General features: G+C 36.7%; 4 protein-coding genes across 10 annotated transcripts in view; 1 reads left to right on the top strand and 3 right to left on the bottom strand.

Annotated features, from left to right (window-relative positions):
- LOC123865415 (nuclear factor of activated T-cells 5) overlaps positions 1–23,790 on the top strand; it is a 121,964-nt gene that overhangs the window by 69,715 nt on the left and 28,459 nt on the right. The window lies entirely within an intron of this gene.
- LOC123865416 (phenoloxidase-activating enzyme-like) lies at positions 639–11,171 on the bottom strand. 3 transcript variants are annotated; one of them, XM_045906422.1, is made up of 8 exons: positions 11,050–11,171; positions 9,076–9,254; positions 8,229–8,428; positions 6,470–6,636; positions 5,651–5,801; positions 3,533–3,741; positions 2,449–2,603; positions 639–1,786 (listed from the first exon to the last, which is right to left on the bottom strand). In XM_045906422.1, the coding sequence occupies exons 1-8, from the start codon at positions 11,111–11,113 to the stop codon at positions 1,535–1,537; spliced, it is 1,377 nt and encodes a 458-aa protein (XP_045762378.1). In that variant the 5' UTR covers positions 11,114–11,171; the 3' UTR covers positions 639–1,534. The 3 variants fall into 3 exon arrangements, with proteins under 3 accessions (XP_045762378.1, XP_045762381.1, XP_045762379.1); XM_045906425.1 differs by having other exon boundaries at positions 9,106–9,254; XM_045906423.1 differs by having other exon boundaries at positions 9,076–9,242.
- On the bottom strand, positions 12,567–17,797 carry LOC123865418 (phenoloxidase-activating enzyme-like). The gene is made up of 8 exons (XM_045906426.1): positions 17,698–17,797; positions 16,851–16,999; positions 16,342–16,544; positions 15,218–15,381; positions 14,536–14,671; positions 13,923–14,152; positions 13,564–13,718; positions 12,567–13,062 (listed from the first exon to the last, which is right to left on the bottom strand). The coding sequence occupies exons 1-8, from the start codon at positions 17,762–17,764 to the stop codon at positions 12,814–12,816; spliced, it is 1,353 nt and encodes a 450-aa protein (XP_045762382.1). The 5' UTR covers positions 17,765–17,797; the 3' UTR covers positions 12,567–12,813.
- LOC123865421 (phenoloxidase-activating enzyme-like) lies at positions 18,065–23,313 on the bottom strand. The gene is made up of 6 exons (XM_045906432.1): positions 23,156–23,313; positions 21,281–21,364; positions 20,547–20,679; positions 19,618–19,817; positions 18,826–18,983; positions 18,065–18,433 (listed from the first exon to the last, which is right to left on the bottom strand). The coding sequence occupies exons 1-6, from the start codon at positions 23,250–23,252 to the stop codon at positions 18,170–18,172; spliced, it is 936 nt and encodes a 311-aa protein (XP_045762388.1). The 5' UTR covers positions 23,253–23,313; the 3' UTR covers positions 18,065–18,169.

Below are 23,790 nucleotides of genomic sequence, written 5' to 3'. Positions count from 1 at the left end.
TATGTATATGTAGTTAGATATAGGTACATTAGAAACCGATAAAGTAGGTACCTAGGTATAATCTTACTGAGTTTTAGCTAAGCTTCTGTTCCACTAAGTACCTAATGCTAATTTTACTATAATTTCAATTTATGAGATGCATCCTATGCGCATAGGTACATTCACTACTCTGACAGCGAATGGGATGATTTATGCTAGACCGTGTCGGGCCCGAGCCACGTCCGAGACACAAAGATCGGAAAATGTATGAGGTCACTCAGACCGTGCCATGTCCGCATCTTCCGAGCCCCGTCCGTGTTACGTTTCTTCATACAAAATTACAATCCATGGATCGTCTGTGCGTCGGACGTGCCTCAATCGTGGCACGGCTCGGGTCCGGCACGGTCTACTATAAATCATCCCTAATTCTCCTCGAAGTACCTACATAAATGAAAAGAAACAAAATAAAACTAAATATTTTATTACAAATATATGTTATATTACATTACTATTTTTAATACATACTAATTATAATAATTTACCTACTTACCTACTTAGTTTTCCTCGATAGTAACGCAAATAATAAATTAATTACTTTTATATTATTTAATACATAGATAAGTATGAATTGAGATCGTTGTAACATATTTTGTTTTTTAAATTCTGAAGAGGATTGCCCCATTACGCACGGTTGACTAGTTAGAATCTGTAAGTCGCCGTGTGTGTGCGACTGCGTGCGCATATACACGGCGACTTTCATATTATAATGCAGATTCTAACGATCTTAATGGGTCTTAGGCTAGAGACAATCTTTTTTTTTTTTTAATTTTAAACATCTTTATTGCTTAATCCTATATGACAAAGAATAAAATACAGGATATACTTATAAAAACTCTAGCATAACACTTCACTTCGGTTATTTTACAAGAATATATTAAGGAAAACTGGCATTAATTAGTTTTACTCTTTTGTTTTCAAACAATAAGCAACACTAATATTCAATAATAATAATACACTTGATCATCAAAAGGTTATCCAGAGGTTTTAAAATCAACAAAATTCATGTGACTTGAAGAAATTATACTAAAGTATACTCTATCACAGTTATAATTATATTCACTAGTGAGTAATGGCTAAGGCGGTTACGTTATAAATGTACTTACACATAAATGCACATATTACGTCAAATGAATGATAGAAATCAAGTACTATGATTTTTAATGAGTAGAGGCTAGGTCAAAGATTCATAAGAATCCGTCATGTTTATTTTAATTGAGTATAAACACTTCAATGATTTATGCATTGCATAACGTTAAGTAATGTTCAAATTCTCAATATATATAATTGGAACCAAGAGTAACGTTGAAAAGGCTTAGACACGCAACGCGCGAAGTCCTTTAAAGGCCAAAATTAAAATCAATCTGTAATCTGTCGATAAGTTACTTAGCAATATTGTTATTCGTCAAAAGTCTAAAAGTAAAGTAAAGTTGCTAAGTAACTTATCGACAAGTTAAAGATAAATTGAGCATTAATTTTGGCCGTTAGTCTCTTTCATTTATGGCTTGATATTGGCATTGATCCACGTAAGATAATCATACACCTTGGTATAAACACTGGGCTTCTTGATACCGCATTGCAACAGTCCAAAGCTGACTACGCCAACCACTTCGTGGATCTTGTCGCTTTCGTACATCAAAGGCCCGCCGGAGTCACCCTTACACGTGTCCTTATCGATTTCGCCGCCTGCGCAGATCTGCTGTTCCCATATTAGTGAGCCTCTTAGCGTATTGAAAGCTGATTGACATTGCTGAAAAAGAAAAAAACCATTTTTTGTTTCTGGTTAGAATTATTTTTATTTATTATATATATAATTATTTATGAATTAACAGTGATTTCTTTTTTTTTTTTCCCATTTAGAGAGCTGGGTCACTAGTGTGACCAAACAGTGATATCTGTTATGAATAAAAACTCAATCAAATTGTAATTTGTACTTTATTAAAAGTGTTGTATGCTATTTATTTTTGAGCAGTGGGTACAAAAGATTTACTATTATTATTATTGATATTTAGGTACTAGTTTTTCATATCGTTTATTCGCTATTTCGCTAGTCGAAATATGCCCTTAATTATATATATTAAATAGCTGTTGCCCGCGACTTCGTCCGCGTGGATTTACATTTTTCAAAATCCGCGGGAACTCTTTGATTTTTCGGAATAAAAGGTAGCCTATGTGTTAATCCAGGGTATAATCTATCTCCATTCCAAATTTCATTCAAATTCGTTCAGCCGTTTTTGCGTGATTGAGTAACAAACATCCAAACATCCACACTTTCACATTTATAATATTAGTAGGATTAGGATTAGGATTATTAGGACTAGCTGATATTAGGATTATCAGGATTGAGCTGGGGCCTGGGGAGTTGGGGATAAAATTAAAATGTTAAGATGTTAATCGTAGACTGTACTTTACCTCGTGATTGACGTAGGGTAAGCTAGTATACAGCTTTATATCGCTGGATGGACGTGTCTCACTCACAGCCCCCCAGCCGGCTACGAAGAACCTCATGCCCATCGGTGGTGCTTTGGTTATGTCTGACGTAGGCAAACAAATTGGCCTGATGAAATCTAGAACACATAAGCAATTGTAAGATTTATTAAGCTATGACTTAAATATGTAATAGGCCTGGGCCCCTGTACTGCTGTACGGTCGGCCTCAGAATCCGAGTAGCTATTCCGCGAAACTATTGCATCAAAAACCAGTCGCACTTATGAACTTTTTCTATAAACACGTGCACAACATCGTTAAGGTGCTAAACGACTTAAGCCGTTTGACTGTACATGTTGACCAGCATACTGGACCAATGTGCTCTGCGTTAATAACGAAAGGTAATTATTGCCTACACTTTACACATTGACGTATTGTTCATACTGCATGAAACGCCGTCAAAGGCAAAAATACGAGTAATATAAGGACGCTCAGTGGCCCAACGCTTTGCTCGCTAATTGGCCAAAGTGTATTAGGGCGCCTGTCCACTGGACCGGAGTAGAGCGGTCGTCTGATGACCTAGATCGTCCCGTCAGTTGATTGGTCCAATACCTAATACGTACGAACGTTTACGAGTAATTAACTGCGCTTGAATATTTAGTTTGCGCGTTCTAGAATTGTTCCGATTACCTACCTGATAAATATTATGTCTTATTTATTTTTAGTAGGTATTATGAACGAAGTTGCACTAACTTCAAAATATTAGTATATACCTAAACTATATTGTAATTTCGATATTTTAAGTGGGTATAGCAAATACATCACATATTTTATATGAAAATCGCGTACAAGAGAAGTGTTGGGTGCTCTCCAGTACGATAGACTGACGATAAGAAGAAGGCGGCTGAGGTAGATTGTTTATGGAGTGAGGTGGCGCGCGCTTAGGATGGCCTATTATGTTCAACAGTGGACGTCCGCAGGCTAATAATATGATGATAATGATGATGATTATTTTAGATAAACATGTCAACTACGAACTACTTCAAAAATAGTAGGTATAATATCTCACCGTTGAAAGTGACCATTTGGGAAAGTCTAAGCAAGGCGATGTCGTGGGCAAACTGTACGATCTTCTGTGTGTTGTATGCTGGATGAGGGATAGCCGACTCGACAGGCACTCGGATAGCGCCAGGAGTACAGTCCTCGCCACCACCCTCTACTGCCACACAGTCTCTCCCACTGTTCGTGGTGTTGTATTCACCGAGGAGGACAGCAACCCTGTTTAGAAATGTAAAATAAAAAATCTATTTAGATATCAGACATCAGTGCTATTATAATGGATCATCATCATCAACCTGAGCATTTGTTTCCTCTCAGCATAAGGAGATTTTTGGCCACAGTTCACCACGTAAACAAAGGTGCATTGGCAGACCTCACACAACTTTGAGAACTTCGGATGAGGGAATTTATTTACTGCATTTCTTATAAAACTGATTTTTCGGATCAAAAGTAGTCTACTCGTATGTTCACTTACAGGACTATATCTGTACCAAACGTTAAAATTGGATAAACAGATGAGTCGTGAAATATAAAAGCTAACAGACAGACAGACTGACAGACACTTTCACAATAAAATATTAGTATGAATATATATCGATACATGAGTACTACATACTACATACTCGTGCAGGTTTAGGATTTGGAAATCGGAATCAGCATAATCTGGGTTTGTCATGGGAAAAAAGCACAAAAACATTCGTTAGATAAGAATCGGTTCAGCAGAATGGAAAGATTCGTAGCAAGATTTTTGATGATTACAAGATGATTACAAATGACTGACGAAACGGATAATAAAAGTATTCGGGAAAACCTTTTTCTGATTAGTGTATTCATGTAAGTAAAACTACTTCGATATGAACTCGATAATCGTTTACATAACCTATGACAGTTTAGGTTATCGATAGGTGCGAATGTGAACGTTTTTTCCTGTTAAATTATAAAAAATCAAAAATACCGTTTATAATTATAATTTAATACTGGGTGTGCGTACATGGCTCTTATTTGATTTACGTTTTAATTACTAAAACGTAACGTGCGACAGGATAGATTTTGACGGGTTGGCAGTTGTCTTTTTAACCTCCGACCCAAAAAGAGGGGTGTTATAAGTTTGACGTGTGTATCTGTGTGTCTCTGTATCTGTGTATCTGTCTGTGGCATCGTAGCGCCTAAACAAATGAACCGATTTTAATTTACTTTTTTTTGTTTGAAAGGTGGCTTGATCGAGAGTGTTCTTAGCTATAATCCAAAAAAATTGGTTCAGCCGTTTAAAAGTTATCAGCTCTTTTCTAGTTTTCTTGTAGAAAAGAAGGTTAGATAACCGTTAGGTTCATAATATTATGTCAATTGACAAATGTCAAGCTGTCAAGATGGACGTTGCCTAGATACATAATTATTTATTATTATTTATTTGAAAATGATGTTTTGGAAAACTCGGATACTTTGGATCGTAGGTGCGGAATAGTCCAAGAAAATCGGTTCAGCCGTTTGAAAGTTATCAGCTCTTTTCTAGTTACTGTAACCTGCCTTTGTGTGGGGTGTTATAAATTTTTAATTTACACTTGTTAAACTAAACACTTACTGATAAGGGACCTGGTTAAAAGGTTACATGTCGTGCTAATCTGGAAGAGATATGGCAGTTTATTAAATGTATCGGTTTCGACGCGATATCCTGTCGGTAGATGCCTATTTTTAACCGACTTCAAAAAAGAAGGAGGTTCGAAATTCGTCGGCATCTATTTTCTGGGTATTTTTTTTGGGTGGGTAGGAATTGAGTCAATTTATTAGAAACTATAAATTGACTCAGCCGGGAATGCCTGCTAGGAAGGTTACCAAATTAGTAACTAATCAGCAGCTGTAGCTATCAAAGTCAATAGGTAACAATAAATTGTGATTATTCCAAAAAGAAACTACAGCTATTTGTTTGGCTAGGGATTTAACGGTTCCATAAGAATATATCCATAAGCAAAGGCGTGCACAGGGTTTCAAGTCAGGTTAAGCATAAGTTAAGGTTGAAACTGTTTACTAGCAGCTGGCAGGAAAATAAGCACAGATAATAATACAACTAGGATAGGTAAGCAGTGCTTGTACGCCTTAGACCTGCACGCCACCGTCCATAAGTATTACTCACACTTCTCGCGGCTTATTTGCTTTGTTCAGTATACAATGAGCTGCAGTCAGCACATATTTGTTGCTTATCAACGATCCTCCGCAAAGCTGCGGTCTTGCATACTCGATTAGAGCCAGCCACGGGTATTGGTCTATAGCTGTCTCGGTACCACCTGGAAGTTTCAGTTCCGATTATTATTATTTACAAAACCTTTTAAAATATCTTAGATTACGGATAAAACGAGTGCTTGATATTATAATAATTAATCTTTTAATTCACTGTTATTAAAGTTCTGTATTTTTGTTTGTGAGTTTAACTTTCCCTTTCTTTTATAGCATGAAAATCTATTACCTCAGTTTTAGACTTGGGTTTTATTACTGCCACGAACAATCTATTGCACTGACTGGTTGATCTCTCTGTTTGTCTGCTTGTATTTCACTGTTGACGTCCCATCCGCATAACCGCTTTTGACGAAATTTGGATAGTTTGCATCCTGGGTATACATTAACTACTTTAAGGCCTTGAAAATCAAAAAATTCCTAGGTGATTTTTAAAAATCGACACGGACGAAGAATCTGGTTATCTATATATTAGCGTGAGAATGACTTTCAACAGTAGCCGATGGAAAAAATTGATTTATTCAAGGCATGAGACCCTGAATAAAAACCAGGACCACTAGATCATCAGCGATGAAGGAACGACGACGTAGAGACTAGAGTACTAGACAGAGAGATGCTTTTGAAAAGCGAATGGTTTTTCTCAAACGCTCAAGATAAATTTGCGCACCACATACATGGGCAAACGTTTAGATGATACGAAAATCGTAATATACAAACTTACCAATCACTTTATTTCCACTGAAGCTTTCAGTCCCACAACATAGGCTTGCGGGATTTGGCGGTAGCGCTGATGGTGGGCACGCGCCGTCTCTCGATATCACTTCAGCACTCGGATTAATGTTCGAGTCACAGCATACGTACATCACCTTCGGTTCTGGTCCCATGCATCTGAAAGAAGACGAAGTAACAATCAGTACAATCGGTAAATTATATTATGAATTACCCATATCTTCCAGTATGATTTGGAACGAAAATTCCCAAGCATAGTTCTACGCGTATATATCTCGATGCACAGTTACAACGTACCCAAAGCGGCGGCCTAGAAGTTGCAAATTGTAGGACTGAACTGTGTGAAGGCGTTCACACTGCTGAACGTGCAAGACACGTTACTTGGAGTCGTGCGCGGTTTTGTAGCCCCGTGTGATAAGTTTCACTGCCGTACAGTTGCTACCATCGTGTTTTATGTGTTGAAGTCTTTATGACTACCATCAAGTTTATCAAACTAGTTTTTGATAAAAAATAAAGTGCTGGGAAAGTACTGAGACGAGGTAATAATGAACGTAAAGAAACAATACAATGTTATAATTAAACTTGCGTGCGTATTATGTCCACCCGAGATTTCGCATACTTTGCGCGTTGTTAGACGGTTTTTCCTTTCGCATTGTACTCGTAGATGGTAGATGACCTTCAATAACGCGACACACATTTTAAACAGTTGTTTTGCAACTAACGTAAATCTATTTATCCATTTGAGCAGTCTCGACTTGAAACATATAGGCTGATCAAGAGAATGAGAACAAGTTCACTATATGTATGCCTCAGACAGTAAATACAATACAAAATTGAGATTGTTCAAGTGCCTAGCGTACTGTACCAATATGATCTAGAATTAAATTGAGTAAAATAGTTAAATAATAATGAACTTTTTAAAATACAAACGATATTCAAGGACCTTAAAATATTAATATCAGAGGGTTTCCTGGAAACAAAAAACAAAATGATTGAAAACAAACAATTTATTTTTATGGAAATCCTGGTAGGTATTCTGTGATCCGTGATCTGTAATTTGTATTATTGGTAATTTAGGATTGGGCTGTAAACTGTACGTACAAATAAATGTTCTTTCCCGCTAAGTACTTTCACAAACCAGTTTTGATCGCCAAGTCGAGATTATGAAAACGGTATTTTCGCCATGTCAAACTCTGCCCCAGTTATTGTATTAGTACATATTAATCCGTATGGTCCACGAGTTTTTCCCTAAAAAGATGTGAAACAAATTGAAATCCAAGACCATAGGATTTTTCATTTATTTAACAGTAAGTACACAATCAAATCAATTTTTACAATCTGGAAAACTATTTCATTGCAATCAGAATAGGATCGAAATTGTTTAGATACAGTTCCGCAACCTAATAATAGGGCGATTTGGTAAATAATAAAACCGTTTAAAAACCGGTCAAGTGCGAATCGGACTCGCACGCGGAGGGATACGCCTTTATGTATAAAACACTGCAAGGTAATGACGGACTGCGCCATCTATTCTACTATATGTGATTTAGTAAATTAATTTTGTCGTGAGCACCTTTCAATTATTTTTGCGACGTAACCACAAATTCATGGTTTCGGATTTTTACAGAACCCTAAAAATAAACTGTCGGTCACAAATAGGTCACCTCAGAGTCTATAATAGTCTAATATATTTGGGTCAACTTTTACAAAATACAAAAATTCAAAATGCCAGTTATTAACTAGGATTTTACCTCGAGCGTTGGAAATAGTCCAAGCTTTGTGCGGATTTCGTCGCCAACATCTTTACTATATGTGGACAAGACTGCACGGGCAAACAGGAGCCGAGCTTGCTTTCTAGTGTGAAGCAGGCGTCTGACGGTAGTGGAGGTTCAGAACTTCCTGTTCCGTCCTTCCTTGATGGAGTAGTAGTGCCTGGAGACGGACAGCACACCTATGGGAAGATTTTTATGAATGCACAAGTAAAGGCTACCAAACTAATTATACTTTTAACATCGGTAATCAGTTCGCTTTTCTTAAACTCGGAGCTGCTATTGAACTATGAGTTCCGGAACATTTTGATATAGGACTTTACAGAACAATTAGTAAGGTTCTGGGTATCCGCCACTTTGATGTCACGCATAAATGCAATAATTCAACAAAACGCGATGCAGCTTTGAGCACTACCAAGATTGCCGATTTTAAAGTATAGTGTACGCTTTGGTTAGTATTATTTACGGTGTTCCGTAATTTAGTTTCTACAATGTTTATGATTATGATAACCTTGACTTTTGGGTAATTTAAGAACGTATTGTTATTACTTATTAGTATTACCATAGCTTTACTAAAGTCCAGTTGCATGACAACTTTGTTGTATAGAATAGAATAGAATTTGCAAAAAACTTTGGTACAATTAATACAAAAACGGAAAAGTATTCAACCCAGTTTTTAGTTCAAGTCTAAAATCTAAATCCTGCCAGTTATTAAGGTATTATTTACTGTACAGTTTGTTTTGGAATAAGGTGGATTCAGTTACTTACTATTTTATTTGATTTGCAGGCTTAAAATTACCACCACCAAAAATACAGTAATGTCTATTACCTTAGGAACTGTTCCCCCCGACGATCCTACCTTAGGAACTGTACCCTCCCATCCACAGTGGTACTGTTTCAGAGTTTCCCTTGATTTGGTAATGAGCGGTTTGAGTTGATCGCAACTATCCAGCGATATGCAGTGGCCTTCCTCTTGGGTTGGTGTGTAGCAGAGATCTTCATGGTAATCTAAACAACCAGTTTAAAATTTAAAATTAGTACTACTTAATACAATGTCAGGTTAACAATAATTAATAAAACTTCCGATCTTTTAATAACTTTTTTTGTGTAGCTTTTTGAAATAAAATGTGTTGAAATCAATAATAATATAATAATTTTCAAAATCTTTGTCTATTTTTTTCTTACTAAAGAGTTCTTTGAATTGACGTAAAACCTAACATTTTCAAGTTTTTTTGACTGTTGTAGGAACCTTTTATTTTACTCTAATGATAAAATTAATTCGGAGAACATATCGTCTGACAAGTAAACCATATATATATATATATATATACATACTGCTTATTCTATTTGGTTAAATATTGTTAAAATAATCGTTATTCTTCAGTATATATTTTAAAAATGAATTTTAATATTACTAGTTCTTAAATAATGAGTCATAATGAGGTTAATTGTTGTGATTCACTCAAGTATTTTGCGTATTTCTGATCATGTGTAATTAATTCCAAACAAATTGAATACGGGGATTATTTTAATCCTTTTTAGTTTTAAGTCACGTATGCATGAATGCTAGTTCAAAATGTAATAAAAATCGAAGTAGGGTTTCTGAAAAATTCTCTCTGTGACACTTTCATTTCAGTGGGATCTAATATTAAAGAAGAATGGACCTGACTGATCTACACCTTATGTTTTGTTTTTGCAACAATTCTATTATGCTTTAAGTTGCCATATTTGTTGACAATTAACTGTCTTGTCTTGTCAATACTTTTTGTTTGTGACTTAGTCCGCGTGACCTACAGGAACAGTGCATTTTTTCGCGATAATTTATAGCCTTGCAGGTTCAGCTTATATCACGTGAGGGCAATGTAGTTCTATATTAATTAGTAAAAGAATTGGATCATTACTTCTAGAGATTACCCCCTTCATATATATTCACAATGAAACAAACTTCTTGTAATATTAGTTAATGTAGGTAACTTTCCTATATCACCTTGGGGTCCTAAATTATAAAGGTTCATTGTTTTGCGATTTTTCACATGCTGAGGCCTGCGATGCACTGAGATATAGAAGAAGAGTTATAGAATCTACAATGTCTACATGCCGTTATAATATGGTGTGAAATGACTTTCGAGTCAGTATGACAGAAAATCTGGCTTGTTTCTCGGAATTAGTGGTCATTCTTTGCGAGCTTTGCCCTTGTGTAGTGTCCTTAATTATAAGAACCTGATGATGCATTGAAATTACCCAATTTATCGGTTTTCCTGGTGCTGTTGATGTCACGTCATGTATTACTTGGCCCTATTTAACCTATTACCTAGCTACTAAATGTCCAAGGTTTCTATTTTTGGATTACTGTTTGATTGGTAATGAAATGGGGAAGCAATGAAAACGGAAATTGTTTAAATTGCTCCAATGCTGCAATGATTATGACGGGTAAGTCCGTATGCCTGTGTTTCAAAATTAAAAGTTAAAAAATTATCTATAAATACTATCTATTAATTATCTATCTCATTTCGGAATATTTGCAGTATCACATATTCGGATCTACTTATCTAGATAATAGTTTTTGGTAATTAACTAGCAATACCTAATACTTTGGAAATTTAAGTAAAGCTCTTTTACTTTACATAACACCAACAGACATCAAGATGTAGAACATACGAGTATCTGTGTGAAAGTTACGCTCATACTTTGTGCGTAAATAAATATTCCTCGTCCTTAACTTTTAAGATGGGTCCGACCGACGGTCTTACCTGTATTGGATGAAAATACTGTTAAAGCAATATATGTGTAAAGAGCAACGTACCTTCCTGGCCGCATACGATGCATATCACAAACGTTACAAACACAATTTTTAATAAAAAGTACATCTTCGCAACTGACGTCCACTGCGTGCGGAGTCGCCGCGAAACTGTCTGTACTCTGTAGTCTGTAGGTAATTGTTATCTGTGACAGAATCTTGGAGCTTTGGCTTTGCAAATCGTGGACTAAGGCTAAAAACATACTGACAGGCACAGTCTCTTTCTTATTCTTAATAATGACTCAAACTAAGCTATATTATTAAAGCTAACTCTGTACCTTTCGTCAGAATCAAGTCGAGTCGAACAGTTTATGTTGGGCCGTGAAGGTAGCAGATAGACAGACAGACACACTTCCACATTTATAATATTAGTATGGAAGTATGGGTAAACTGGGTGGCTGATATCAAAGTATAGCTTGGTATAAAAATTGAGATTTCGCATGTAAGTATTCTCTAAGACTAAGTCTATAGCCGTAGAGTTCCGTATTTTTTTTTAATGATTTATGGGGGTTTGGTCACAAAGTGAACATGTCATGTCACCCCTGTAGAATTTAAACCGTGTACAAAAATTTCTTTCCATAGATAGGCAGGATTTCAAAAAAGTCTGCTTCGCTCGGTGGAGTCAACTAGGAATAATACTATTAATAATATTAAAAATTAAAGACATGACCTCATATTACTATTAGTAATAGTCATGAGTCATGACTATTATTATTGGTCACGTGATATTTTTATTCAATTTGACATAATCTAGTGTGTGCTGATTTGGTACATAAGTAACTTTTATTCGGGCGACAAATCGCTAGTTCGACCATGCACACAAGTGACTCAAGCTCGACGTAATACCACAGAATAGTAATACTCAACGGCATACGGGTTTCTATTTTAATATGCTACGTACATTGTTTTTCGTATCTAAAATTATGAATTTACGTCCATTTCAATCACGTACCTATTTTTAGGGTTCCGTGCCGAAGGGTTCCAACGGAACCCTATTACTAAGACTCCTCTGTCTGTCCGTCCGTTCGATTCGACAATTCAAAAGTATTACTTGTAAAGGTTTATTTGATCAAAAAATCTTAGTAAATCTAAATAACTGTGTCCAATTTGACTGAAAAGAAACATTTACGAGCCTTTTATTCCGGTAATCTGTGGTTATTTCATGCTGTTTTACGCCAGGTCAGAATAAAATAAAACATTTCAACGGTTACACTTATATATTAATATTAAAAATATATTTATTAGTTAATATACAGGAACTTTCGTGTGCATAATCCTACTTAATATTATAAATGTGAAAGTGTGGATGTTTGGATGTTTGTTACTCAATCACGCAAAAACGGCTAAACGGATTTCAATGAAATTTGGCATGCATGTACCCTTTGACATGGAAAAGAACATAGGCTACTTTTTATCCCGAAAAATCAAAGAGTTCCCACGGGATTTTTGAAAACCTATATCCACGCGTAATTTTATTAAGTAAAAATGTGTAAATAAATAAACCCAGCGAGTTTCTATCAATTCTCTGAGCTTTTGCTAGACAAAGTCAAAGTCATTTTTTCAAATTGGTTACTATTCTACACTTTCTGACAGACTCTAGGAGTCTGCGGTAGCCGCGCGATCTTGCCATAACGCCCTCCAGTGTGGTCTGCTTCATAGTTCCCTGCATTACAAATCGCGCGCGTTTATTTGCTCGAACTATCGCCGCGCTTTGCTTCTCCAGGACCTTAAGACTCAAATGCGGGGGTGGACGTCTGTAGTCTCTTCTTTTTATTTATAATTCCTAATAGTTTCATTGATCCACCCCAGATAATCATAAACCTTAGTGTAAACACTAGGCTTTCCTTGAGTACCGCATTGCATTAACCCAAAGCTTGTTATGCCGACTAGCTCTTGGATGTTGTTTCGTAGATGCATCAAAGGCCCACCAGAATCACCCTTGCACGTGTCTTCATTTGATCTATTTCCAGCACAGATATGGTGTTCCCATATTGTATTGTAGTATGTTGATTTACATAGCTGAAATAACATGGGTACAGTTATTAATAGGAATAGAATAATATTTTAAATCTGGTAATTGCAAGGTAAGACATCAAATTTCCCTGCGCTCTCGTGCAGCTAGTGGGTGTCAGGCTTTAGTGTGTGGTGTGTGTTCTGAGTAACGGCGTGCTGCGTATGGCGGATTGCGGAGCGGATTTACACGCCGAATTTAGTATGCGCCGTGACGTGATGTGCGGGCCCGCTCGCATTCCGGACAGGTTCAAAGTTCGAACGCATTGCCTCCGCGGTGCGCCGTCACTCAGGACACAGACTTAGAAAGTTATGAGATGAGCGATTTCCAACAGACTGACGCAGCGAATTACCGATATCTAATCATATTATGGCATACTCCATGTAGTAAATCAATAATTTTGGATCATTGATCAGTACCTTTAGATTAGGCACACGTTGCCCTTAACAAAAACTGGTAGAACTTGATACTGGAAATCAAAATGAATTTGTTCTGATGATTTTACCTACCTTACGACTCACAAACGGCAAGCTAACATGCTGCTTAATGTCACTTCTAATTGATGTCAGGTTCACAGCTCCCCATCCGGCCGCGAAGAATTTCAGCTGGTTTTTTGGAGATTTGCTTACGTCTAATGTAGGCAAACAGATGGGCCTGATAAAATCTGGAGGAAGGAGACATATAATATGACTAATCTCTAAACGAAACTATATTGACATATCTAAATCTAGTGCTACCTAATTACCTATATCTTTTATAGTACTCCCTGTAGAAAAAGATGGCACTAGATTTAGTTTGAGATCTGTAGAGTGTCAGCGATCTATAGAAAGGTTGTAAGAGAAGCCAAAATACTCATAAAACCACTAACCGGTAAAATCAACCATCTCAGCAAGTCTAAACAAGGCAATGTCGTGGGGCTGGACTATATGGTTTCGGGAGAGTGCTTCGTGTTCTGGGTAGACGAAATAATTTGCAATAGGTATTTGGACGGCACCATCCGTGCATTGTTTCTCATCCTTCGACAGTTGCACACAATCAGGTCCACTATTTGTAGTGTTGTATTCTCCGAGAATAACATACAGATGTTGAAATGAATGCCTGGTGAAATTAACATAATTCCATAATTTAATGGTGAAATTAATGATTAGGTAGGTATTATACAAACGAATCGAGAAGCGGTTACCCATAAGCCTACCCATATTATAAATGCGAAAGTGTGTTTGTTTGTTGTTTTGTCTCATGGTGTAACGGGTTAACGTAATTTTTTGCATAGGTATAATCAAAGACCTGGAGAGTGACTAGCTTCGAAAAGTAAGAGGTGATCGAGCGTCTGATTGAAATCATGGACTTTCACAATTTTACGCCTGTTTGTACTTATCTAACATTTTCGTTTTAACACACTTGAAATCACACTTGTTCACAAATCGTTATAAGTGGAAAAGCCTGGCTTGCCATTACTTAACGTATAGCTAAGTACTTACGGCTCGTAGACGCAGTGCGCTGCTGTCAGAACATATCTGTTACTTATTAAAGATCCTCCACAACGGTACCCCGGGTCTTTAGTAGACTTGATTAAAGCTAGCCAAGGATACTGATAGATATTTGCGTCTTGACCACCTGCAATACAATTTGAACACGTTGTTGCTATTATTTCTTACTACCTAGCTTTAATAAAACATGGACCAAGTCGGGCGGAATTGTTCTGCCTAAGTTTAGGCTAAAAAAATCCGTACGAGTTCTGTTTTTCTGTATGAAAAGTATCTCATGTCCGTCTCCGTCTTTTTTTTTTAAATTCAGATACAAATTAGCCCTTGACTGCAATCTCAGCTGGTGGTAAGTGATGATGCAATCTAAGATGTGATGTCTTTATGTCTAGTCTAGATCGGTTCACAGCTTCATATTTATTGCCTGCTCTACATTCGCGCTGCAAAAAATATGGACTGAGCGAAGCCTTCTTGTCTGGTCTGGTCAAAGTTCGCTCCCTATCCGATGTTGGTTTTGTCATGGTACAAAACTCGTTTGTAATCCTCATGTTAATTATCGTCACCGATTCATTAATAACCCTACTCAAATACTAGAGTAATGGTTTTGTGCCTCCTACTAAATTTCAAGTCCGTTTTGTTATAATTGCACTAGTGAGAAAAGTTGACGAGCTCTACTTACCCAGAATTTTGTTTCCGGCGAGAACTTCTATCCCACAACATGGTCTCTCAAGGGTCGATTGTTGTGGATTTGGTGGAAACTCCGACGGTTCACATACGTCATCATACCTCATAATTATTTCTCGCTGGTCACAGCATACATTAATCATATCTAGGCTGCTGCATCTTGTGGTACAAGAAAGGATAGTTTAAAATAATGGGAGTTTTAATAAATACAATTATTGTTGATTTTTAAGACACGTTTAAATACTTGCAAGCAAGTTGCTTTGAGACAAAATCCTTTTGTTAGAAGAAAGGTAGCGGTAGAGTAGATGGCCGCGCTGTCGTCGTTATTGGCCACAAGTTCACGCCTATAATAATATAATAATTTACCGTATGTGTGACTACATGTTTTTCATACAATTTTGTGCCTGGCGACATTTTTGTGACTTTGTGGTTTGATTGTGGTTGTGGTATGTCTCAAAATACTCTTTTTAGCGAAAACCCCATTGACTTTACCAGTAACAGAGTGAACTAGAGTGAATCGACATGTGTCAAATATTAGGCTAGGGGTGACCCTACATTTGACGCCTACGGGTGAAGGTGAAGCCTCGAGGTTGTAACTAGTTTCATATCTATCGTGAACTGTCCTAGCATCCTGTAGACTTTACAAGTGTTGGTGTTTACGAGTATCTTGGCAAGTTAGTGCCAAATCACGAAATTAAACTATCAAACAAGTGTAAATTAAAAAATTTCAACACCCCCGACAAATCATTTTCAAATAAATAATTATGTATATCTAGGCAACGTCCATCTTGACAGCTTGACATTTGTCAATTGACACTTGAATATTATGAACCTAAGGGTTATCTAACCTTCTTTTCTACAAGAAAACTAGAAAATAGCTGATAACTTTTAAACGGCTGAACCAATTTTTTTGAATTATAGCTAAGAACACTCTCGATCAAGCCACCTTTCAAACAAAAAAAAGTAAATTAAAATCGGTTCATTCGTTTAGGCGCTACGATGCCACAGACACAGATACACAGATACACAGATACACAGACACACAGATACACAGATACACACGTCAAACTTATAACACCCCTTTTTTTGGGTCGGGGGTTAAAAATATTGTGAATTTACCTTATCTCTTCAACATCTTGCCAATCTATATATTTCGTGATAAATAATAATTGTTGTATTGCATCACACGATTTTAAAGGAACGCATGAACCATATTTCCATTTTCCCTGTATTGTGCGACACGTAGGGTAGACTCTTAATACGTCAGGCAAAACAGTAGTAGTAGTGGTTGTGGTTGTAGTGGCCAATCCAGGACAGCACACCTGTAAAAAGGTTTTTATTTATTTGTATACGGCCTAAAGAGATACTTTATACCAGGGTTGTAAATATAATGTTTCCAGATTTTTAAAGATTCAATTTTAATTGCAAAATTGATTAATTAAAATTTGATTTCTAAATTTTTTCTGCTCTGCTCTGGTGCCAGGCTTCAGCCATGGCTAGTTACCACCCTACCGGCAAAGCCGTGCTGCTAAGTGATGGAGCGTTCCGGTACGATGCCGTGTAGAATTATAGCTTTTCGCTTTTCTGGATCCCAGAGATGATAAATAAATAATTAGGTCGGTATCTACCTTAGGATCTTTTTTCACCCATCCACAATGGTACTTCATTAAAGTGAACCGATCAGTTTGTATGAGTGGTATAAGCTCTGCGCATTGAGATAGCAATTTACACTGACCCTTTTCTTGCTTTGGCGTGCGGCAGACATCTGATAAAAAATCTAAGAAGAAAATTGTTATTAGTACCTACCGAATAACTTTTTAATAATTCATCATCATCATTATCAACCGATAGACGTTCACTGTTTGAAACAGGTCTCTTGTAGGGCCTTCCACACACCACGGTCTTGTGCCGCCTGAATCCAGCGGCAGTTTTATGGAATCGAGCCACAGCTATCAGTCATTTGACAGCTACAGTGTGACGATCGCAATCGCCTCTGGTTGGCCGGCACGAAATGGATTGTTGCAGCAAGAATACCATAAATTCACCTAATCACAGCAATTGAGTTTGTAGCTTTTTCGCAATCGACCAGTTGGACCTCAGGGTTCAATGACAAAATCTAACTTTGACTCTTTCTTCATTCCTTAAGGATTAAGGTGATGGAACCGAATCTAAAGATCACATACCTAAGAAAACATTTTCATTTGCCATGGCAACGAAATCCGTATGAAAGTAATAGGTAATTGGCAAATTCGCCACAAGATTTGAAAATCATGAAAGTGAAGTTATAAAAAAAATTGTACCTATGAGTTATTAAGTAGATAGGTATTTTAGTAGAAAGTGGGAATATTTACTGTAATGTGCTGCACTATCAAAATCAAAAAGACTTATTCAAATGGTTCATTAGGATCATTGAAATTGTCAACGCTTTGCTTTGCTAAAAAAAATTTTGGTTATAAAAGAGTAAATAAAACGTACCTTCCTGACCGTGTGCTGTATATATTATGATCGTAATTTGGACAGCTAATTTTACTGCTGAATCCATATTGTCTGAATAGCACGTCCACTGTTTGCGGTATCACTGTGTCACTGACTGAGCTTTGCTTATCGCGGACTTTATTTATGTTACCTATATTTCTGTAGGTAATTAGGTATATCCACAATACAATATTTTATTATTCTTTCACCCGAAGATCTACTGAAGGCTCATGAAATTTGATTTCTAAAGCTTTTGTCCTCTGTATCGTTTCAAGGCACAAAAGAAGATTGGACGAGGAACAAATCTGGTTTATAGGAATCATCCTGCATGCTGCGAGAGAGACTTACTCGTAATTAAAACAGCAAGTATGGTTTTATTCATTTTTATTAAACTTCTTACCATTTTGCTTTTTAAAGCAAAGATAGGCATAGGTATTATCACAATATCATTGACGATTTTAAAATTAGCGTTTTAGGAAGTAGTAACGCTTTGAATCCAAGGAAGATAGGAGTAAACTCTGGTGTAGACGCTGGGAACACCTTCTCTACCGCAAGGCACCGGCCCGAAGCTCACTATCCCCTCTAAACTATATCGACCATTTTGTTCAGACATCAAAGGACCTCCGCCATCGCCTCTGCAGGAGTCGAGATCTTTCTCACCACCCGCGCAGATATGAGTGTCACCGATTTTTGATGCCAATTGATTTAACTTTGACCGGTAAATTTCTTGACATCTCTGAAAAGTTTAAATTTTTTTGTGAGATTTAAAATCGATTTCATATCAGAATCACATTTTAGATATTAGATTTCTGCAGGAAAACTTCCATCAGACCAATCACACTTAGAACGATTAATCAACAAAGTGATCTAAGGAGCAATCTCCTGTCTTTTAATCGACTAAAGAAGTAGAAGAACTGCGTTTTTTTATATTCCGGAAGCACCCTGCTGTAACTGAGTATTTTTTTGACCATTCGACCCAACTTTTGAACGTTGACCTTATTCTTTGACGTGAAATAAATACATTTCACTTCTTTAGCATAATTCTTTACCCTCAATGGCATATAAGGCAGTTTTACGATCAGCTTACGCACACTTCTGAGGATTTATAGAAGATGAAGTTCTTTTTACCTTCAATGGTACATAAGGCAGTTCCACGTAATGTTTCACAACATCGTCCTCATGAGTGCTCTTGGGTCCGCTACCCCAGCCTGCGTTGATGAGTCGCAACCCATCAGGCGGTAAAGCTGTAATGTCCGATGATGGCAGGCAGATCGGGCGAATGAATTCTGAAAATCAAATGGCAGATACAATTTATGGACGGTAGACAGACGGACGAAAATCCGAACTCTGAAATACCCATAAAAAGTGGAAGTGTATTACCTAATGTGTCTGCCTAAGGTCTGCCTGTTTATTACTTTTTCATAGAACTGGGAATAAAGGGATAAAGAAAGCTATACATTACATGGATGGCAGTCGGTCGCGTGGCGAAACAGTTCGATGGCACTCACGATTCCCGGTTAGTCTGGGATATTTGATGTTGTTCTATTTTTATCGTAGAAAAATATTTTAAGCTCAAGGAATGGAAATTCGTGAAGGAAATTCCACGATGAAATGGCTTACCTAACTACTATTGTAAGTACCTACTTCTACTTCATAAAATTTGGTGTAACGCGAAAATGTTGATTAATTTCCTTAACTTTTAGGAGTATTATTACTATCAATTTTAGGTTCTTTAAGATAACTTCTAGATTTGACCTGTAATAGTAGGTAATTTAATCAAGTACTGACAAGGTTAAATGTCGGGTTTTTGATAACGATTATAAACATTCATAATACGAGTAATAACTTAAACTATTAAAAAAAGGATTTACTTAAGTAGTTCTGCAAATGGGTGTTTAAGATTAAAATTATTTTCCTTACCGTTATATGGTACTCTTTCAGCTAGTTTAATAATAGCGATATCATGTCCGTGGAAATTTGGTCGTGCGAACTCTGGATGAGCAATGACCGATCCTATAGGAATGGTGAGGGCGCCACCGGTGCACTTCTTTTTGCCATTTATGTGGAGGCAATCCGGGCCTGAGTTCGTTTTGTTGAATTCACCTAGGCGAACATTTTTCCTGTGACAAAAAAAATACATTTATTGGCTTACAAATATAAGAGTATCCACTATCCATACTAATTTAAAAATGCGAAAGTGTGTTTTACATCTCTCTGTCTATCTGCCTGTTTACTTTTCACTTGCCATTCGTTTAATCGATTTTGATGATTGGTACAGAGATATCTTGCACTCCGAAGACGGACATAAGCTGTGAAGAAAGAGTTCCTAAGGGATTTATTAAAAAATCTGAATCTATGCAGACGAAGTCTTCAGGCACCATCTGATATGTAATACTTCTTGCAGGGGTCTACTGTTACTTGTTTTCTTTTGTTGTCATATTCTCGACCTATATTTCTTTCCATAGAAAAATACATCATGGATGTTTTTCTGCGTTAAATAGAGTCATTGATGCAAAAATTAACATACTTATCAGAAGATCTTTTTTTTCTTTGCTTTAGGTAGGCAGGTACAACGATCTTAGGGTAAAGAAGACGACTCCATACAATCTTTTGATTCTTGGAAAGCGCGAGTTAGAAGGTTTATTTATTTATTTAATGCATTTTTTATTTGTTAAACATAAATAAATATTGTGTTATGGGGTTATGACTGACTAGCAATGTTAAAATCAGTTTAGACATGTTAACTTAGCTAACTCTAAAAGTATCGCTAGAATCACTGAACTAGATGATCGTGGGCACTATAAAGTTTTGGACTATAAAGTTGTAACAGCCTCGACATGCAAACTTACGGGGCATGATAAAGACACTGAGCTGCGGTTAACACGTGCCGGGAACTTATTAGGACTCCTGTACAAGTAATCCTGCCTGCACTGTGTTCTATGAGTGCAAGCCAAGGGAACTGGTTCAAAGCTGCATCTCCACCTGTAATAATCAATACAATAATTGTTTTAGGGGTCTGACCCGTGTTTTATTCATCATTTTAGGTGTTCTACATTTAGGTTAGTACTTACTCGTAACTGGTCAGTCCATAATGAAATCGCTAATTCTTGCAACTTGCAAGTACCTACCTAGCTATGGATGAGTATGAAAATACAAATAATATCGTAGTAAAATATGAATATAAAATGATTGTGCAGTAGAATTTTTTTAAATCAAGGCTTTTTTTCTAAAGGGTTAGAAAATAAGGCGTAGGTCCTTTGGGCTACATCTTACTCTCTTCTCCAACGAAAGGCTCTTCACTCTTAACATTTAACAACATATGTAAGGCTTTTCAAAGCAAGTCTAAGGCTGTAAGATCTATAGTGCGAACTTTGACTTTGCTCAGACTTTTAAGACAGTGTTAAAACGAAACAGCGTTATAGCGCTGAGATAAATCTGTCTCATTTTCAAAGTCAAAGTGCGGTCTATAGACTTAAGCCTTACAGTATGCGAATTTTAGCCTGATCAAGTTCCCATTAAAATTGATCATTCTGGTATCATTGACTTTTTTAGTTAGATTATTATTAGTAAAACTTCTATTTACTTGTTTCTCGATGGTCATCAGAGAGATCAATGCCACAACACTGTTTAGAAGGATCAGGAAGATTGTCTGTTTGCCCACAGGTATCTGTAAAAAAATCCTAATTAGATATGCCAAGTAGGTACCTACTCAGGGTCGACCTTCCAATATATCTAATGCGTTGTTAAGCTTCTTCTTCTTCTTAAGCTGCCTTCAAATTAAGAGGCACTTTGGGTTTTTGAAAATCTTATGGTGACATACTAAGATAGAAGCTCGCTAGCTTGGCAGGTGGAAGCGGTATGGCAGTTTTTGAAACCTCTGCCCGTACCGTACAGTATTAGGTACGTATTAAATGTCTTTGCCCATACCCCAAAAGCTAACACTACTTCAGCATTAGATAAGTAAGTAATAGCTGATAATTCTTTGGGGATGGATCTGTAAAAACTAACAATCCTATACTAAACGCGTTTTTTTTTTTTTCTGAAGTCGTGTCCACCTTAATACAAAGTGGACGTATCTTGAGATTACAATGCTTAATACAAAGTGAGACGGCACGGCGATCAAGCGCAAACCTGTTGTTATCAATAAAAAATTGAGATCTGGTTTTGCTTTCATAGTTTTATGCCGATGAATAATCGCGAGCATACATTATCCTGTTCCCTAAGTACCTTTATAAATATTTTATGCTTTAAATTGTCGACATTATAATAATATAATGTTCATTCTAATTGATATTTAAATTACTGCCAATAACAATCATGCAACAGCAGCATTGTCATTAAATTGATGACTTGATGGGCGCATTGGGTAAACCGGTTTTTAATTTATATAAATAAAAATCAATATTTGTATGTTTGTACTCTATGCGTTGCTAATCCACTGATCAGATTGTGATATGAAACTTTGGTAGTATGTCCGAGGACGCCCGAGAGGGGTTTTGGCATAAAAAATCTATATCTTCGCATATGAATTAAAAAACTGATGTTTGTTTACGTTTGTTACGTATGTTTTTCGAAAGTTCGTATTAAATATTTCGTTTTAAAAAGAAACTTTTTGCTTTAGTGCGTTATTATATTTTTAGCCGACTTCCAAAAAGGAGGTGGTTTTCTATTCAGCCCGTAATGTTTTTGGATCGAATTCTTTTATCCTGATGCAGGTCTGCTCGTGTAAGATATATTATGGTGAATCTGGAACTATTCCAACTATTTGGAATTATTAATATTGTAAGCTACAACATCATAATTATACTCCAAGTCCCAACTCCTCTTCCCCGGTGATGCAAGGTATATCCTTGCATCACCTCCTTAACTATAATAGGCATTCAGCAACTGTTGCTGGTAATATATAATTATAGGTACCGAGCGATACCATTGAACTTTGAGTCCCAACTTCTCAATCCTGATGCTGTAAGGTACAGCTGCTAAGCTATAAGGATTTGGGAATTTGCGGTGGTAATTTGATAATATAGGTACCAAGCAACGACTTTGTGATTAAACTCGCAAGATCCAACTCATCAACCCTGATGAATGATGATGCAGGGCACAGCGCACCTAAACCATAGGGATTCAGGAACTGTTCCTGGTGAAATTATATTTATACTATCGAGCATAGACTACATCATTGAACTTGAAGTCCCAACTCCTCTATCCTGGTGCTGCACGGTATTGAATTCGTCAGCCGCAGGGATTCGGGAATTTTTGCTGGCGAATTTATGATGTAGGTACCAAGAAATGAGTTCGTACTTTGATTTTTTTACAAATTGTGAAAAAGCGAAAAAAAAAAATCATGCTATAGTTACGCTGAACCACGTTGAAACGATAACTTCTATGAGAAAGAGCTTTCTTTACATACCTACTTATTGTTAATTTCCAAAAAGCCATAAATAAGAAGTTTACTTACCAGTGAGTGCGGCACAGAAAGCCGAGAACAGAACCAAAACAAGTATGTGACTCACAACAGGTGGCATTTTGAACATCGTCCGACCGGCATGAAACATTTTCTTGGACTAGCACTTAACATTAGCTAATCGCGTTTTATATGGCTCGAAAAAAAAATAGACGAACCATTATTATAGCGTACACAGTCTTGTTTAAAAGGATAAAACATACCTGAATACGAGTAAAAGGGAAAACGTGGCCTTTTTAGCTGGTACATTTTTTAGGATTTTTTAGGATTGCGAAGTAAAACAAGGAATCCTTATACCTGCCTCAGCCTGTCACAGCCAAATATCCGGAAACTATTAGCTCTAAAGTTGAGGAGATGGTATGTAATTCACCCAAAATTGAAAATTTATCGATACGAACAAACTACGCTGATAGATCCTTATTATGAAAGAAATACTCTTACTTGAGTTAGATCCGTAAGATCCCCTCGAATTTGGGGGTTAAATCTCAATGTAACCCCTAAATTCATAGGGAATCAGAGCGGAGGCTGATGTAATGATTATGTTCCAATTTTGATATGTTTAACGTCTGGCTAGCTCTTGCCTGCATCCTTGTTCCTTCAATGTTTCGAACGAAATACATAACACTGCT

Source organism: Maniola jurtina, chromosome 5 (genome assembly GCF_905333055.1).
Source record: "Maniola jurtina chromosome 5, ilManJurt1.1, whole genome shotgun sequence".
In the NCBI taxonomy this organism is placed as follows: Eukaryota; Metazoa; Arthropoda; class Insecta; order Lepidoptera; family Nymphalidae; genus Maniola; species Maniola jurtina.
Note: the sequence above shows the minus strand (reverse complement) of the source record. Positions and strands in the feature narration are given on the sequence as shown.